At 48.3% G+C, this 19491-nt stretch overlaps 1 protein-coding gene across 3 annotated transcripts in view; it reads left to right on the plus strand.

Moving 5' to 3' along the window:
• The window catches only part of LOC115109296 (fatty acid 2-hydroxylase-like), a 52920-nt gene extending 33687 nt beyond the window's left edge, over positions 1-19233 (plus strand). The window contains exons 3-8 of one of the 3 annotated variants that reach the window (XM_029634052.2): positions 8674-8816; positions 9261-9361; positions 9877-10049; positions 10165-10417; positions 13263-13336; positions 13590-13674. In XM_029634052.2, coding sequence (XP_029489912.1) covers positions 8674-8816; positions 9261-9361; positions 9877-10049; positions 10165-10417; positions 13263-13336 — 744 coding nt within the window. In that variant the 3' untranslated portion in view covers positions 13590-13674. Of the gene's footprint in view, positions 1-8673; positions 8817-9260; positions 9362-9876; positions 10050-10164; positions 10418-13262 lie in introns of all 3 variants that reach the window. The other 2 variants (XM_029634051.2, XM_065009707.1) reach the window with 2 other exon arrangements.
• The last annotated feature ends 258 nt before the right edge of the window (positions 19234-19491 follow it).

The raw sequence follows: 19491 nt of genomic DNA on the forward strand, positions 1-19491 counted from the left end.
GTGTGTGTGTGAGAGGGCCACCTGTGTGTGTGTGTGTGTGTGTGTGTGTGTGAGAGGGCCACCTGTGTGTGTGTGTGTGTGAGGGCCACCTGTGTGTGTGTGTGTGAGAGGGCCACCTGTGTGTGTGTGTGTGAGAGAGGGCCACCTGTGTGTGTGTGAGAGGGCCACCTGTGTGTGTGTGTGTGAGAGGGCCACCTGTGTGTGTGTGAGGGCCACCTGTGTGTGTGAGAGGGCCACCTGTGTGTGTGTGTGTGTGAGAGAGGGCCACCTGTGTGTGTGTGTGTGTGTGAGTGTGGCCACGTGTGTGTGTGTGTGAGAGGGCCACGTGTGTGTGTGTGTGTGTGTGTGTGTGTGTGAGGGCCACCGTGTGTGTGTGTGTGTGTGTGTGTGAGAGGGCCACCTGTGTGTGTGTGTGTGTGTGTGTGTGAGGAGGGCCGGTGTGTGTGTGTGTGTGTGTGTGTGTGTGTGTGTGTGTGAGGGCCACCGTGTGTGTGTGTGTGTGTGTGTGTGTGAGAGGGCCACCTGTGTGTGTGTGTGTGTGTGAGAGAGGGCCACCTGTGTGTGTGTGTGTGAGAGGGCCACGTGTGTGTGTGTGTGTGTGTGAGAGGGCCACGTGTGTGTGTGTGTGTGTGAGGGCCACGTGTGTGTGTGTGTGTGAGGGCCACGTGTGTGTGTGTGTGTGAGGGCCACCTGTGTGTGTGTGTGTGAGGGCCCCCTGTGTGTGTGTGTGAGGGCCCCCTGTGTGTGTGTGAGAGGGCCACCTGTGTGTGTGTGTGTGTGAGAGAGGGCCACCTGTGTGTGTGTGTGTGTGAGAGGGCCACCTGTGTGTGTGTGTGTGTGTGTGTGTGTGTGTGTGTGAGAGGAGGGCCACGTGTGTGTGTGTGTGTGTGAGAGGGCCACCTGTGTGTGTGTGTGTGTGTGTGTGTGTGAGAGGGCCACCTGTGTGTGTGTGTGTGTGTGTGTGTGTGTGAGAGAGGGCCACCTGTGTGTGTGAGAGATTGCCACCTGTGTGTGTGTGTGTGTGTGAGAGTGCCACCTGTGTGTGTGTGTGTGTGAGAGGGCCACCTGTGTGTGTGTGTGTGTGTGTGAGAGGGCCGGGTGTGTGTGTGTGTGTGTGTGTGTGAGAGGGCCACCTGTGTGTGTGTGTGAGAGAGAGGGCCACCTGTGTGTGTGTGAGGGCCACCTGTGTGTGTGTGAGGGCCACCTGTGTGTGTGTGTGAGAGGGCCACCTGTGTGTGTGTGTGTGAGAGGGCCACCTGTGTGTGTGTGTGAGAGGGCCACCTGTGTGTGAGTGTGTGAGGGCCACCTGTGTGTGTGTGTGAGGGCCACCTGTGTGTGATTGTGTGAGGGCCACCTGTGTGTGAGTGTGTGAGGGCCACCTGTGTGTGAGGGCCACCTGTGTGTGTGTGTGTGTGTGTGTGTGTGAGGGCCACCTGTGTGTGTGTGTGTGTGTGTGGGCCACCTGTGTGTGTTAGAGGGCCACCTGTGCGTGTGTGAGGGCCACCTGTGTGTGTGTGTTTGTGTGTGTGAGGGCCACGTGTGTGTGTGTCACGTGTGTGTGTGTGTGTGAGGGCCACCTGTGTGTGTGTGTGTGAGGGCCACCTGTGTGTGTGTGTGTGTGTGTGTGTGTGTGTGAGAGGGCCACCTGTGTGTGTGTGTGTGTGTGTGAGGGCCACCTGTGTGTGTGTGTGTGTGAGGGCCACCTGTGTGTGTGTGTGTGTGTGTGAGAGGGCCACCTGTGTGTGTGTGTGTGTGTGTGTGAGAGGGCCACCTGTGTGTGTGTGTGTGTGTGTGTGTGAGGGCCACCTGTGTGTGTGTGTGAGAGGGCCACCTGTGTGTGTGTGTGTGAGAGGGCCACCTGTGTGTGTGTGTGTGTGTGTGTGTGTGTGTGTGAGAGAGGGCCACCTGTGTGTGTGAGAGATTGCCACCTGTGTGTGTGTGTGTGAGAGAGGGCCACGTGTGTGTGTGTGTGTGTGTGTGTGTGTGTGTGTGTGTGTGTGAGAGAGGGTGTGTGTGTGTGTGTGAGAGGGCCACCTGTGTGTGTGTGTGTGTGTGAGAGGGCCACCGTGTGTGTGTGTGTGTGTGCCACCTGTGTGTGTGTGTGTGTGTGAGAGAGGGCCACCTGTGTGTGTGTGTGTGTGAGCGAGGGCCACCTGTGTGTGTGTGAGGGCCTGTGTGTGTGTGAGGGCCTCGTGTGTGTGTGTGGGGCCTGTGTGTGTGTGTGAGGGCCCCCTGTGTGTGTGTGTGAGGGCCCCCTGTGTGTGTGTGTGAGGGCCCCCTGTGTGTGTGAGAGGGCCACCTGTGTGTGTGTGTGTGTGTGAGAGGGCCACCTGTGTGTGTGTGTGTGAGAGGGCCACGTGTGTGTGTGTGTGTGTGTGAGGGCCACCTGTGTGTGTGTGTGTGTGTGTGTGTGTGAGAGAGAGAGAGGGCCACCTGTGTGTGTGTGTGTGTGTGTGTGAGGGCCACCTGTGTGTGTGTGTGTGTGAGGGCCACCTGTGTGTGTGTGAGAGGGCCACCTGTGTGTGTGTGAGAGGGCCACCTGTGTGTGTGTGAGAGGGCCACCTGTGTGTGTGTGTGAGAGGGCCACCTGTGTGTGTGTGTGTGTGTGTGTGTGTGCGTGTGTGTGTGTGAGAGAGGGCCACCTGTGTGTGTGTGTGTGTGTGAGAGCGAGAGGGCCGTGTGTGTGTGTGTGTGAGGGCCTCGTGTGTGTGTGAGGGCCTCGTGTGTGTGTGAGGGCCCCCTGTGTGTGTGTGTGTGTGAGGGCCCCACCTGTGTGTGTGTGTGTGTGTGAGAGGGCCACCTGTGTGTGTGTGTGTGAGAGGGCCACCTGTGTGTGTGTGTGTGTGAGAGGGCCACGTGTGTGTGTGTGTGTGAGGGCCACCTGTGTGTGTGTGTGTGTGTGTGTGTGTGTGTGTGTGTGTGTGAGAGGGCCACCTGTGTGTGTGTGTGTGTGTGTGTGTGTGAGAGAGAGAGGGCCACCTGTGTGTGTGTGTGTGTGTGAGGGCCACCTGTGTGTGTGTGTGTGAGGGCCACCTGTGTGTGTGAGGGCCACCTGTGTGTGTGTGTTTTTTGAGGTCCACCTGTGTGTGTGAGGGCCACCTGTGTGTGTGTGTGTGTGAGAGGGCCACCTGTGTGTGTGTGTGTGTGTGTGTGTGTGTGTGTGTGTGTGTGTGTGTGTGTGAGAGAGGGCCACCTGTGTGTGTGAGAGAGTGCCACCTGTGTGTGTGTGTGTGAGAGAGTGCCACCTGTGTGTGTGTGTGTGTGAGAGAGGGCCACCTGTGTGTGTGTGTGTGTGTGAGAGGGCCACCTGTGTGTGTGTGAGAGGGCCTGTGTGTGTGTGTGTGTGTGTGTGTGTGTGAGAGGGCCACCTGTGTGTGTGTGTGTGTGTGTGAGAGCGAGAGGGTGTGTGTGTGTGTGTGTGTGTGTGAGGGCCTCGTGTGTGTGTGAGGGCCTCGTGTGTGTGTGAGGGCCCCCTGTGTGTGTGTGTGAGGGCCCCTGTGTGTGTGAGGGCCACCTGTGTGTGTGTGTGTGAGAGGGCCACCTGTGTGTGTGTGTGTGAGAGGGCCACCTGTGTGTGTGTGTGTGTGTGTGTGAGGGCCACCTGTGTGTGTGTGTGTGTGTGTGTGTGTGTGTGTGTGTGTGTGTGAGAGAGAGGGCCACCTGTGTGTGTGTGTGTGTGAGAGGGCCACCTGTGTGTGTGTGTGTGTGAGGGCCACCTGTGTGTGTGAGAGGGCCACCTGTGTGTGTGTGAGAGGGCCACCTGTGTGTGTGTGAGAGGGCCACGTGTGTGTGTGTGTGTGTGTGTGAGGGCCACCTGTGTGTGTGTGTGAGGGCCACCTGTGTGTGTGTGTGTGTGTGTGTGTGAGGGCCACTGTGTGTGTGTGTGTGTGTGTGTGTGTGTGTGTGTGGGTGTGTGTGTGTGTGCCACGTGTGTGTGTTTGTGTGTGTGTGAGGGCCACCTGTGTGTGTGTGTGTGAGGGCCACCTGTGTGTGTGTGTGAGGGCCACCTGTGTGTGTGTGTGTGTGTGTGAGGGCCACGTGTGTGTGTGTGAGAGGGCCACCTGTGTGTGTGTGTGTGTGTGTGTGTGTGTGAGAGGGCCACCTGTGTGTGTGTGTGTGTGTGAGAGGGCAACCTGTGTGTGTGTGTGTGTGTGTGTGTGTGTGAGAGAGGGCCACCTGTGTGTGTGAGAGAGAGGGCCACCTGTGTGTGTGAGGGCCACCTGTGTGTGTGTGTGAGAGGGCCACCTGTGTGTGTGTGTGTGTGTGAGAGGGCCTGTGTGTGTGTGTGTGTGTGTGTGTGAGCGAGAGGCCCGTGTGTGTGTGTGTGTGTGTGTGTGTGTGTGTGTGTGTGTGAGAGAGGGCCACCTGTGTGTGTGTGTGTGTGAGAGGCCACCGTGTGTGTGTGTGTGTGTGTGAGGGCCACCTGTGTGTGTGTGTGTGAGGGCCACCTGTGTGTGTGAGGGCCACCTGTGTGTGCCACCTGTGTGTGTGTGTTTTTTGAGGTCCACCTGTGTGTGTGTGTGTGTGTGTGTGTGTGTGTGTGTGTGTGTGTGAGGGCCACCTGTGTGTGTGTGTGTGTGTGTGTGTGTGTGTGTGTGAGAGGGCCACCTGTGTGTGTGTGAGGGCCACCTGTGTGTGTGAGGGCCTCTGTGTGTGTGTGTGTGAGGGCCACCTGTGTGTGTGTGTGTGAGGGCCCCTGTGTGTGTGTGTGAGGGCCCCTGTGTGTGTGTGAGAGGGCCACCTGTGTGTGTGTGTGTGTGTGTGAGAGGGCCACCTGTGTGTGTGTGTGTGTGAGGGCCACCTGTGTGTGTGTGTGTGTGTGTGAGAGGGCCACTGTGTGTGTGTGTGAGGAGAGAGAGAGAGAGAGGGCCACCTGTGTGTGTGTGTGAGGGCCACCTGTGTGTGTGTGTGAGGGCCACCTGTGTGTGTGTGAGGGCCACCTGTGTGTGTGAGGGCCACCTGTGTGTGTGTGTGAGAGGGCCACCTGTGTGTGTGTGTGTGTGTGTGTGTGAGGGCCACGTGTGTGTTTTTGAGAGGGCCACCTGTGTGTGTGTGAGGGCCTCGTGTGTGTGTGAGGGCCACCGTGTGTGTGTGAGGGCCACCTGTGTGTGTGTGTGTGAGGGCCCGTGTGTGTGTGTGTGTGAGGGCCCCCTGTGTGTGTGTGTGAGAGGGTGTGTGTGTGTGTGTGTGTGTGAGAGGGCCACCTGTGTGTGTGTGTGTGAGAGGGCCACCTGTGTGTGTGTGTGTGTGAGAGGGCCACCTGTGTGTGTGTGTGTGAGAGGGCCACCTGTGTGTGTGTGTGTGTGAGAGAGAGGGCCACCTGTGTGTGTGTGTGTGTGAGAGAGGGCCACCTGTGTGTGTGTGTGTGAGAGGGCCACCTGTGTGTGTTTGTGTGTGTGTGTGTGTGAGAGAGGGCCACCTGTGTGTGTGTGTGTGTGAGAGCGAGAGGGCTGTGTGTGTGTGTGTGTGTGTGGGCCTCGTGTGTGTGTGTGTGAGGGCCTCGTGTGTGTGTGAGGGCCCCCTGTGTGTGTGTGTGAGGGTGTGTGTGTGTGTGTGTGTGTGTGTGAGAGGGCCACCTGTGTGTGTGTGTGTGAGAGGGCCACCTGTGTGTGTGTGTGTGAGAGGGCCACCTGTGTGTGTGTGTGTGTGAGAGGGCCACCTGTGTGTGTGTGTGTGTGTGAGAGAGGGCCACCTGTGTGTGTGTGTGAGAGAGAGGGCCACCTATGTGTGTGTGTGTGTGTGTGTGAGAGGGGCCCTGTGTGTGTGTGTGTGAGGGTGTGTGTGTGTGTGTGTGTGTGTGTGAGAGGGCCACCTGTGTGTGTGTGTGTGTGTGTGTGTGTGTGAGAGGGCCGTGTGTGAGAGGGTGTGTGTGTGTGTGTGGGCCTGTGTGTGTGTGTGTGTGTGTGAGGGCCTGTGTGTGTGTGTGTGTGTGAGGGCCCCTGTGTGTGTGTGTGTGTGTGAGGGCCCCCTGTGTGTGTGTGTGTGTGAGGGCCCCCTGTGTGTGTGTGAGGGCCCCGTGTGTGTGTGTGTGTGAGGGCCCCCTGTGTGTGTGAGAGGGCCCCCTGTGTGTGTGTGTGAGGGCCCCCTGTGTGTGTGTGTGTGAGGGCCCCCTGTGTGTGTGTGTGTGTGTGTGAGGGCCCCCTGTGTGTGTGAGAGGGCCCCCTGTGTGTGTGTGTGTGAGAGGGCCACCTGTGTGTGTGTGTGTGTGTGTGTGAGGGCCACCTGTGTGTGTGAGGGCCACCTGTGTGTGTGTGTTTTTTGAGGTCCACCTGTGTGTGTGTGTGTGTGTGTGAGGGCCACCTGTGTGTGTGTGTGTGTGTGTGTGTGTGAGAGAGAGAGGGCCACCTGTGTGTGTGTGTGTGTGTGATGGCCTCCTGTGTGTGTGTGTGTGAGGGCCACCTGTGTGTGTGTGGGCCACCTGTGTGTGTGTGTTTTTTGAGGTCCACCTGTGTGTGTGTGTGTGTGTGTGTGAGAGGGCCACCTGTGTGTGTGTGTGTGAGAGGGCCACCTGTGTGTGTGTGAGAGGGCCACCTGTGTGTGTGTGTGTGTGTGTGAGAGGGCCACCTGTGTGTGTGTGTGTGTGTGTGAGTGAGAGGGCCACCTGTGTGTGTGTGTGTGAGAGGGCCACCTGTGTGTATGTGTGTGAGAGAGAGGGCCGTGTGTGTGTGTGAGGGCCACCTGTGTGTGTGAGGGCCAGCTCTGTGTGTGTTTGTCATTGTGATACATTGGGTGATGGCATAAGGCTTGACATTGATTATCACATGCAGTGCCTTCAGAAAGTATCCATACCCCTGGATCATTGCTAGACAGATATTTATTGCCACACAAATGTAACTAGGCTACTCCGGAACATTCAATGTTGTCTTGGTAAGCAACTCCAGTGTATATTTGGCCTTGTGTTTTAGGTTATTGTCCTGCTGAAAGGTGAATTTGTCTTCTAGTGTCTGTTGGAAAACAGACTGAACCAGCTTTTCCTCTAGGATTTTGCCTTTGCTTAGCTCTATTCCATTTATTTTTATGCTAAAAAAACTCCATAGTCCTTTCTGGTGACAAGCATACCCATAACATGATGCAGCCACCACCATGCTTGAAAATATGAAGAGTGGTACTCAGTGATGTGTTGTATTGGATTTGCCCCAATCATAACACTTTGTGTTCAGGACATAAAGTTAATTCCTTTGCCACATTTTGCCTTGTTGCAAACAGGACGCATATTTTGGAATATTTTTTATTCTGTACAGGCTTCCTTCTTTTCACTCTGTTGTTTATGGTACTATTGTGGAGAAACTACAATGTTGTTGATCCATCCTCAGTTTCCTCCTATCACAGCCATTAAACTCTGTAACTGTTTTAAAGTCAACATTGGCCTCATGGTGAAAATCCTGAGCGGTTTCCTTCCTCTCCGTCAACTGAGTTAGGAAGGACACCTGCATCTTTAGTGACTGGATGTATTGATACACCATCCAAATTATAATTAATATCTGCATCATCCTCAAAGGGATATTTAATATCTACTTTTTTTTTAACCCTTTTACCAATAAGTGATCTTCTTTGTGAGGCATTAGAAAACCTCCCTGGTCTTTGTGGTTGAATCTGTGTTTGAAATTCACTGCTGGACTGAGGGACCTTGCAGATAATTGTATGTGTGGGGTAGGTAGTCATAAACAAAATGTAAACACTATTATTGCACACAGTGAGTTAATGCAACTTTATGAATACGTATTGAACCAAGACATTTCAGCTTTTCACTCTTTATTAATTTGTAAAAATGTCTATAAACATAATTCCACTTTGACGTTATGGGGTATTTTGTGTAGGCCAGTGACACAACATTTAAAAACAATCCATTTTAAATTCAGGCTGTAACACAACAACGTGGGAAAAAGTCAAGGGGTGTGAATACTTCCTGAAGGCCCTGTACCTAGTGCAGCTTGTCTCCTCCTAGCTCATTCAGCCCTACATACTTACACAGTGGAGGGAATATGTGTCCTGAATACAATGGCACTTGTCACTCATTGTTATCTTTTGGGGTTTCAGGTATGTTTTGAGAACCATTCTCCACTTTTAAACCTACTATCCAAGACAATCGACGTCCCCAATGAATGATTTTCGATTTCTGTTTGCCTCAATTCATCCAATATTGTCAACTATAGCAAAAAGCTATTTCATGCATGGCTCTGTGGTCTAGTTAATATAGTACCCGCCCTATAGTCTATGATAATGTGTAAGAGACCATGACTCTGAGAACAAGCCAATCTGTCTGCCTAGTCTTGATCTAAGGTCATGGTGAAGGAGACATTTAGTAAAAGGTATGGACAGAGATACAATCTGCAGATCCTTCACAGAAATTGGGATAACTCCTTCCTCTGGCCATATGTTTCTCTACCGCCACCTGCTGGACAATTACAACACCTACAGAAGGGCCCAGACTGATTGATCACACTATCACATAAAGCAATGACTGAAATACGTTTTAGAGTCCAATTTCCATTTATCTAGATTCTACAAGAACAATATGTCCTTTGACAATTGAAGGTTTTAGGCAGAAGCAGTACTGATGAGGTTATGACACTCTATAGACATCTTGTAATGAACTGTTGTGTGCTGTAAGGCTTAAGCTACTGTATGTGCAGTGTTGTAACCTGAGCTGTGTCTCCACTGCTATGCCTGCAGGACCTGGTGGACTGGCAGAAGCCCCTGGCCTGGCAGGTGGGCAACCTGGGAGAGAAATACGAGACCTGGGTGCACCAGCCTGTGAATCGGCCCATTCGCCTGTTTGGGAACGAGTTCATGGAGGCCAGCACCAAGACATCCTGGTAAGAGAGATGATATGTACATGCATCCCAGACACAGATTAAGTCCTGGACTTAAAGGCATTTTCAATTGAGCCTCTTAAACTCTGGGGAGGTCCCAAACATTCCCTTTAAGCATGCTTTTTAGTCCAGACTAGGCTTAATCGCTGTCAGGAAAACCAGCCCATACAATGTAGGAAAGCACCTACATTTACATAATTTAGCAGACACTCTTATTCAGAGTGACTTTCAGGAGCAATTAGGGTTGAGTGCTCAAGGGCACATCTGCAGATTTTTTTCATTTAGTCTGCTAGGGGATTTGAACCAGCGACCTTTTGATTACTGGCCCAACGAGCTTAACCGCTAGGCTACCTGCCGCCCTTGCTACCTTGTTACCTGCCACCCTAACACTTGCATGTTACCTCAGAAACTGCTGTTTGATAAGTCCATATGATTGTCTGCGTGTAGGTATATGGTCCCTGCTGTGTGGATGCCACTGGTGTTCTATCTCAGCTGGTACTGCTACACCACCTTGGCTCAGGAGACAACCAGACTATTCGCCAGCACAGGTAACAAAGACACAATCATCAAATCTGGGTTAAAATACTATTTAGGGTAGTAAGTATTTGGAAGTAAGTATTTGTAAAAAAAAAAATTATTGAAAATGTAAGTAGTTCAATATTTGGAAATACACATGTAAAGTATTGGCATGTATTTGAAAATAGTCAAATACACAGTATTTATACAAATACTTAAATACACCCATGCATTTGGTATTTGAAATAATGTATTTGGAAATAAGTATTTGAAAATACTTTCAAATAGTAGACTATTTAAAACAAATTTTGTACAGTAAAATGATTAACATGCAAGCCCTATCCAACAGTGCAGTATTCAAACTCAAAATAGTATAACTAATCAAATAAAAAACATGACAAATAAGAAGTAATAGAAGTAGTTGATTCCGGCCACATTTATTTGTTAATTCATCTGTGCAGCAAATTCATGCTTGTTCCCATGTACAGTCTAGTAGAAATGTGATTCCTGTTTAAGCCTGTATCTGTCCCACCCACTCCCTCTGCAGACTATTCCTTCCTGGTGCACAAGTACAGCTTTCCGCTCATCTTTGTGATGGGCATGGTCACGTGGACCTTCATCGAATATTGCGTCCATCGCTTCGTCTTTCACATGCGCCCGCCCGCCCACAACTATTACCTCATCACCATTCACTTCCTGCTGCACGGACAGCATCATAAGGTGAGAGATACAGAAGAGAGTTCCAGAGTATTGTTCACTAACATTTCAAATGTATCGTCTTTTTTTAACTGATATGTGCTCCTATACTAACACCATGGTGATTTCTCCCCTCCAGTCTCCCTACGATGGCTCCCGCCTAGTCTTTCCTCCTTGCCTGGCCTCAGTGGTGATAGGCAGCTTCTACCTGCTGCTGACCAAGTCCTTCCCTGAGGCCTTAGGGGTGTCCCTGTTTGTGGGGGGGCTGTTTGGGTACGTGGTGTACGACATGATCCATTACTACCTTCACTACGGCTCCCCCCAGAAAAACTCCTACCTGTACAGCCTCAAGGCATACCACGTCAAGCACCACTTTGAAAACCAAAGAGCAGGTGAGGAGGACCAATAAGATGGCGCCGACAGACATGACCGCTCTGCTTCTAGCTCATTAGCAACTTTGCAGTATTTTGTTGTGTCTGTTATTTCTTACATTATTCACACAGAATGTTTTTTGTGTTATTACATACAGCCAGAAAGATATCAGAGCGATGGTAATGCATGCACCAGCATTACGTTCAGGAATACGACTTTCCCGAATTGGATCCTTTGTTCGTACCCCTAGGGCAATTTAACTTAACCCAGAGGCTGCTCTAAGACACCGCCGGCTGAGAAGAGTTGTTCGGAATAGACTTCTTGTCCAACTCAGGAGGCGGGCACACCGTCCACTGCTTCCGAGTATATTACTCGCTAATCTTCAGTCTCTGGACAATAAAGTAGATGAGCTCAGGGCGAGTATCTCCTTCCAGAGGGACATCAGGGACTGTAATATACTCTGTTTCACTGAATCATGGCTCTCTTGGGATATACTGTCCCCAGCCATACAGCCAGCTGGGTTCTCAGTACATCGCACAGACAGGAATAAAGAACTCTCCAGGAAGAAGGGCGGTGGTGTATGTTTCATGATTAACTACAGATGGTGTGGTTCTGATAACATAGAGAAAGTCCTACGCAAACAGGAAGTACCCATGCTAAGGTCTATTCAACGCTGGTCTCACCAATCGGAATCCATGCTTCAAGGAGGTTTTAATCAAATGGACTGGGATATGTTCCAGGTAGCCTCTGAGATTAACATTGACGTGGACACGGTGACTGAGTTCATCAGGAAGTGTGTAGGGGATGTTGTTCCCACTGTGACTATTAAAACCTACCCAAACCAAACACCACGGATAAATTGCAGCTTTCGCGCAGAACTGAAGGCGCGACCCACCGCATTTTAAGCATGGCAAGGTGACTGGGAATATGGTTGAATACAAACAGTGTAGTTATTCCCTCAAACAGGCAAAACAAAACATCAGTACAGAGACAAAGTGAAGTCGCAATTCAACGGCTCGGACGCGAGACGTATGTGGCAGGGTCTACAGACAATCATGGATTACAAAGGGAAAACTTGCCACATCGTGGACAATGACGTCTTGCTCCCGGACAAGCTAAACACCTACTTCGCCCGCTTTGAGGAGAACACAGTGCCACCGGTGCGGCCCGCTCCCATGGACTGTGGGCTCTCGTCCTCCGTGGCCGACGTGAGTAAGACATTTAAGCGTGTTAACGCTCGCAAGGCTGCCGGCCCAGACGGCATCCCTAGCCACATCCTCACTGACCAGCTGAATGGTGTGTTTACGGACATATTCAATCTCTCCCTATCCCAGTCTGCTGTCCCCACTTGCTTCAAAATGTCCACCATTGTTCCTGTACCCCAAAAAAGCAAAGGTAACTGAACTAAATGACTATTTCCCCATAGCACTCACTTCTGTCATCATGAAGTGCTTTGAGAGGCTAGTTAAGGATCATATGCCCTCTACCTTACCTGACACCCTAGACCCACTTCAATTTGCTTACCACCCCAATAGATCCACAGACGATGCAATGTCCATCGCACTGCACACTGCCCTACCCCATCTGGACAAGAGGAATACCTATGTAAGAATGCTGTTCATTGACTATAGCTCAGCCTTCAATACGGGTGTACCCCCCAAGCTCATCATTAAGCTTGGGGCCCTGGGTCTGAATCCCGCCCTGTGCAACTGGGTCCTTGACTTCCTGACGGGCCGCCTCCAGGTGGTGAAGGTAGGAAACAACATCTCCACTTTGCTGATCCTCAACACAGGGGCCTCACAAGGGTGTGTGCTCAGCCCCCTCCTGTACTCCCTGTTCACCCATGACTGAGGCACGCCTCCAACTCAGTCACCTACTACAACAGTAGTAGGCCTGATTATCAACAATGACGAGACGGCCTACAGGGAGGAGGTGAGGGCGCTGGTGGAGTGGTCCAGGAAAATAACCTCTCCCTCAACATCAACAAAACAAAGAATGGATCGTGGACTTCAGGAGATAGCAGAGGGAGCATGCCCCTATCCACATTGACAGAGATGCAGTGGAGAAAGTGGAAAGCTTCAAGTTCCTTGGAGTACACATCACTGACAAACTGGAATGGTCCGCCCACACAGTGTGGTGAAGAAGGTGCAACAGATCCTCTTCAACCTCAGGAGGCTGAAGAAATTTGGCTTGTCACCTAAAACCCCCACAAATGTTTACAGATGCACAATTGCGAGCATCCTGTCGGGCTGTATCACCGCCCGGTACGGAAACTGCACTGCCCGCAACCGCAGGGCTCTCCAGAGGGTGGTGCACGCACCACCGGGGGCACACTGCCTGCCCTACAGGACACCTACAGCACCCAATGTCACAGGAAGGCCAAAAATATCATCAAGTACATAAACCTCCTGAGCTAGGGCCTGTTCACCCCGCTATCCAGAAGGCGAGGTCAGTACAGGTGGATCAAAGCTGGGACCGGGAGACTGAAAAACAGCTTTTATCTCAAGGCCATCAGACAGTTAAATAGCCATCACTTACTGGTTCCCACCCAGTTACTCAACCTTGCACCTTAGAGGCTGCTGCCCTGTATACATAGACATGGACTCACTGGCCACTTTAATAATGGAACACTAGTCACTTTAACAATGTTTACATACTGCTTTACTCATCTCATATGTATATACTGTATTTTATTCTACTGTATTTTAGTGAATGCCACTCCGGCATTGCTTGTTAGATACGACTGCACTGTTGGAGCTACGAACACAAGCATTTTTCTACACCCGCAATATCATCTGCTAAAAATGTGTATGTGACCAATACGATTTGATTTGAAAGCTTTGTGTCACCATACTTCTGTTACAGTGACTTCTGATAAAGAGGATGGGGGACGAACAAGATCAAGGATTATATTCCGTGCTTGTCTTGGACTGAAATAGGTGCTGGTACTTTTGAGCTAATATTCTAGAGCAGGATCTCAAGCAGTAGAACATTTTGAGGTGCTGGTACTCATCTCCGCTGAGCTCCTGCCCAAGTGAAGCACTGATTATATTACCTCAGACTGTCCATATGTCTCTGTAATTGCCTGTAGTTCATCTTTGTGTATGGTTCTCATAAATATTATACCTGGATTCCTGTATGTGTGCAAAAATAATTCTGACTCTGATGGCATAAATTGGTTTCCCTCTGCAGGATTTGGAATCAGCACCACATTGTGGGACTATCCGTTCAACACACTGATCCCTGAACAGACCTTTCAGAAGACCCAACTTACTCTACTCTCCACTGGGGGGCGACCTTCACCCATCCCTCTTAGACCTGGCAATCAACCCCTTCAATGACGCCACACCCTTTGACCCCAGCCTGTCCCTATAGTCTGTCTGTCTGTCTGTCCTTGTCTTTGTCTCTGGCTGGCTCTGGCTGCTTCGAACAAAACACAACACAACAACACACACTTCTCCAATATGTTCCACCTGTCAGTCAAAGAAGAAAGGTATCTTTTCAGAACTGGAGAGATGGAGGTTCGGGGTGATTCTGTATGTTTTGTTTATAATCGACAACATTATCAAATGAAGGTTGTATGACTATAATGCAGTAAGGAGGATGATACATGCAGTCACAGGATATAACAGTCAACATCCCGCCAGAGACCGTATAGCCATCAAACTCAACTCTGGACCTTGAAGTCAGTTCCACTGGGTTTTTCATTGTTCCCCTCTAATAAGGGACTGATTTAGACCTGGGACATCAGGTGGGGTAAATTCATTATCAGGCAGAACAGAATACCAGCAGGCTCCGGACCTCGTAGGGTAAGAGTTTACCAACGCTGCAGTAGAGAGAGAATAAGTGAGAGAGGGAATGTGAATGTGGAAGAGAGGATAAAGAGTGATGTTTAGGAGGGTGAAAGTTAGAGATTATAGTTGTCCTTATATACAGTTGAAGTTGTAAGTTTACATACACTTAGGTTGGGGTCATTAACTTGTTTTTCAACCACTCCACAAATTTCTTGTTAACGAACTATAGTTTTGGCAAGTCATTTAGGACAACTACTTTGTGCATGCCACAAGTCATTTTTCCAACGATTGTTTATAGACAGATTATTTCACTTATAATTCACTGTATCACACTTCCAGTGGGTCAGACGTTTACATACACTAAGTTGACTGTGCCTTTTAAACAGCTTGGAAAATTCTAGAGATTGATGTCATGGCTTTAGAAGCTTCTGATTGACATCATTCGAGTCAAATGGAGGTGTACCTGTGGATGTATTTCAAGGCCTACCTTCAAACTCAGTGCCTCTTTGCTTGACTTCATGGGAAAATCAAAAGAAATCAGCCAAGACCTGAGAAAAAAATTGAAGGTACCACACTCATCTGTACAAACCATAGTATGCAAGTATAAACACCATGGGACCACACAGCCATCATACCGCTCAGGAAGGAGACGTGTTCTGTCTCCTAGAAATGAACGTACTTTGGTGCGAAAAGTGCAAATCTATCCCAGAACAACAGCAAAGTACCTTGTGAAGATGCTGGAGGAAACCGGTACAAACGTATCTATATCCACAGTAAAACAGGTCCTATATCGACATAACCTGAAAGGCCGCTCAGCAAGGAAGAAGCCACTGTTCCAAAACTGCCATAAAAATATTCTAGACTATGGTTTGCAACTGCACATGGGGACAAAGATTGTACTTTTTGGAGAAATGTCCTCTGGTCTGATGAAACAAAAATAGAGCTGTTTGGCCATAATGACCATTGTTATGTTTGGAGGAAAAAGAGTGATGCTTGCAAGCCGAAGAACACCATGTCAACTGTGAAGCATGGGGGTGGCAGCATCATGTTGTGGGGGTGCTTTGCTGCAGGAGGGACTGGTGCACTTCACAAAATAGATGACAATATGAGGAAGGGAAATTATGTGGATACATTGAAGCAACATCTCAAGACATCAGTCAGGAAGTTAAAGCTTGGTTGCAAATGGGTCTTCCAAATGGACAATGACCCCAAGCATACTTCCAAAGTTGTGGCAAAATTGCTTAAGGACAACAAAGTCAAGGTATTGGAGTGGCCATCACAAAGCCCTGACCTCAATCCTATAGAAAATTTGTGGGCAAAACTGAAAAAGTGTGTGCGAGCAAGGAGGCCTTACAAACCTGACTCCGTTACACCAGCTCTGTCAGGAGGAATTCACCCAACCTATTGTGGAAAGCTTGTGGAAGGCTACCTGAAATGTTTGACCCAAGTTAAACTATTTAAAGACAATGCTCCCAAATACTCATTGAGTGTATGTAAACGTCTGACCCACTGGGAATGTGATGAAATAAATTAAAGTTGAAATAAATCATTCGCTCTACTATTATTCTGCAATTTCACATTCTTAAAATAAAGTGGTGATCCTAACTGACCTAAGACAGGGACATTTTCCTATGATTAAATGTCAGGAATTGTGAAAAACTGAGTTTAAATGTCTTTGGCTAAGGTGTATGTAAACTTCCGACTTCAACTGTACATCTAAGCTGTCCAGGTTTATACCTTTTAAGAAAATTCAGGAAAGTCCCTTCTCTATCCCTGGAGTGTTTATGCAGCTAGAGGTCAAGAGGTAGTAATACTTTTAGTAACGCTTAGTAACATTGTTATGGGGACTTAACCCCATTCTCAACATTATATCACAGCTATGCTGTTTTGACACAGAAAATTGCTGTTGACAGCGTGTGCCCACTGAATTCACTGATGGTTAGTCTGTAGTGTCTTTCTTAAACTGGGGTATTTCCTTTTCAAATCTGTGGGAAGGTATGGAGGGAGCTGATTTAGTCTTTCACTATGTTGAGAATCATTTATATTTCAACAATGTCTTTCTATTCAGTAATGGTATGAATAAATGTATAGAAATATTCATACAAACAAAGGGAGACTGCATCTTTCCCTTTCCATCTCTCTCCTATACACTCTGGTTTGTTGTTGACATGACAAATGAAGCATCAGAATGAGTTGATGTTTTACTAGGTGGAGAGAGATGGAGTGAGAGGAAGATGGATGTGTGTTGTCATGGATACAGAGACAGAACACTGAGGGCATGAGGCCAGTCTATCAGGCCTCCTGCTGAAGGGAGGAGCACATGGCTACAGAATGGAACTGATAAGGACTCCACTATAGGTTCCTGTGCCCCTCTCTGCATGTAGGATGACGATCTTGCATCAGACTAAACCACAGGGGAGGCTTTCGGTTCAATTCCAGGCCGATCCTCGACTGTTCTGACTAGTTTTATATCCTAAAGTTTCTAGCCTTTTTACCATCTTCTGCAATCCATATGTTTTTGTTCATTCCCTTATTCCCCCTTTTCATTTGTCCTTTGGGTGAAGCCGCTAAAGATAACCCCAAAAACTCCTACATTTCCTCAGGGGACCATGGAGAGAGGAGACTGTGACAGGGGACTGGGGCCTCACAAAGTACATGCGTCTCACAGTGATTTGAACCATTAGGTCATAACGTAGTGTGTGTGTATATATATATATATATCAGTGAGGGGGAAAAGTATTTGATCCCCTGCTGATTTTGTATGTTTGCCCACTGACAAAGAAATGACCCATCTATAATTTTAATGGTAGCTTTATTTGAATAGTGAGAGACAGTATAACAACAACAAAAAATCCAGAAAACACACGTCAAAAATGTTATAAATTGATTTGCATTTTAATGAGGGAAATACTTATTTGACCCCCTCTCAATCAAAAAGATTTCTGGCTCCCAGGTGTCTTTTATACAGGTAACGAGCTGAGATTAGGAGCACAGTGTGCTCCTAATCTCAGTTTGTTACCTGTATAAAAGACACCTGTCCACAGACGCAAACAATCAATGAGATTTCAAACTCTCCACCATGGCCAAGACCAAAGCGCTCTCCAAGGATGTCAGGGACAAGATTGTAGACCTTCACAAGGCTGGAATGGACTACAAGACCATCGCCAAGCAGCTTGGTGAGAAGGTGACAACAGTTGGTGTGATTATTCGCAAATGGAAGAAACACAATAGAACTGTCAATCTCCCTCGGCATGGGGCTCCATGCAAGATCTCACCTTGTGGAGTTGCAAAGATCATGAGAACGGTGAGGAATCAGCCCAGAACTACACGGGAGGATCTTGTCAATAATCTCAAGGCAGCTGGGACCATAGTCACCAAGAAAACAATTGGTAACACACTACGCCGTGAAGGACTAAAATCCTGCAGCGCCCGCAAGGTCCCCCTGCTCAAGAAAGCACATATACATGCCTGTCTTAAGTTTGCCAATGAACATCTGAATGATTCAGAGGACAACTGGGTGAAAGTGTTGTGGTCAGATGAGACCAAAATGGAGCTCTTTGGCATCAACTCAACTCGCTGTGTTTGGAGGAGGAGATATGCTGCCTATGACCCCAAGAACACCATCCCCAATGTCAAACATGGAGGTGGAAACATTTTGCTTTCCGGGTGTTTTTCTGCTAAGGGGACAGGACAACTTCACCGCATCAAAGGGACGATGGACAGGGCCATGTACTGTCAAATCTTGGGTGAGAACCTCCTTCCCTCAGCCAGGGCATTGAAAATGGGTCGTGGATGGGTATTCCAGCATGACAATGACCCAAAACACACAGCCAAGGCAACAAAGGAGTGGCTCAAGAAGAAGCACCTGGCCTAGCCAGTCTCCAGACCTTAATCCCGTAGAAAATCTGTGGAGGGAGCTGAAGGTTTGAGTTGCAAAACGTCAGCCTCGAAACCTTAAAGACTTGGAGAAGATCTGCAAAGAAGAGTGGGACAAAATCCCTCCTGAGATGTGTGCAAACCTGTTGGCAAACTACAATAAATGTCTGACCTCAGTACTTGGTGGCAAAATCCTTGTTGGCAATCACAAAGTCATGTTTTGCAGAGGGGTCAAATACTTATTTCCCTCATTAAAATGCAAATCAATTTATAACATTTTTGACATGTGTTTTTATGGATTTTTTGTTGTTGTTGTTATTCTGACTCTCACTGTTCAAATAAACCATTGAAATTATAAACTGATCCTTTCTTTGTCAGTGGGCAAACGTACAAATATATATATCACTACAGCTAAGGAGACGTCCTGGGTCCACAGTCTCCTATCACCTCCATTGGGGCTTGATGGGGGTGATTTATATGCCAAGAGAGTAATTCTTCATCACATAAATATGTGTAATCCAGTATTTGCTTTACTGTATAAAATCCTCCTCCTTGCAGTCATTTAAATGGGGGTGGGAGTGGTCTGTTTGGAACTCAGGTCAGGTTTGGGGTCAGGACTCAGGGTCTGGTCGTGTTCACGTTGTGTTCGGACAGAGAACTGTCAGTGGAGGATCAGTAAGATACCCGGATTAGCATCAAGAACTCATCTCACAGTAGTGACTATGCACATTCAAGACAATATTTGTACCTGTGCTTATGACTTTTGTATGATTAACATTTCATGACTTGATGAAGAACCAAATATTGTTGTGATATGATAATAAGGATGATAATAAGGATGCTGATGGTGTTGATAATAATGGCATCTGAGTTTGGCATGCCCCCTCCCCCCTCCTCTGTATCAACACCCACCCTATAGCCTTTGACTGGACCAAGCATCTTGCTGAGCAGCCACCTGTTGTGTTAAAGTACTATAGGCCTGTAGGTACATTTTTCTATATTTATTAACAACTTGTAAGCTTTGATTCTGACAAATGAAATTCTCTGCTCAATTATGCAATAATATTGTAAAATCAGTTTAGCACATGTTTTGCCTTTTGTTTTGGAATTTCAAATGTCTATGCAAATGGAGAAGTATCAGTAAATAAATGTCTTTATATTTCTGATCACTTGTCATGTTTTGTTTTCAAATCAAATTTTATTGATCACATACACATGGTTAGCAGATGATATTGTGAGTGTAGCGAAATGCAGATTTTTACTCTAAACCTACAATTATTTATTTTTTAATAGTCATGTTGATGTACTGAACTGTAGATCATTCTGTTATTCTTTGCCTTACTAATGGCTACTAATGAAGGTGATTTCCTACAGCATACAGTGCCGTGAAAAACAAGATTTGCCCCATTTCTGATTTTCTCTAT

Source organism: Oncorhynchus nerka, linkage group LG25 (assembly GCF_034236695.1).
Source record: "Oncorhynchus nerka isolate Pitt River linkage group LG25, Oner_Uvic_2.0, whole genome shotgun sequence".
NCBI classification, from domain to species: Eukaryota; Metazoa; Chordata; class Actinopteri; order Salmoniformes; family Salmonidae; genus Oncorhynchus; species Oncorhynchus nerka.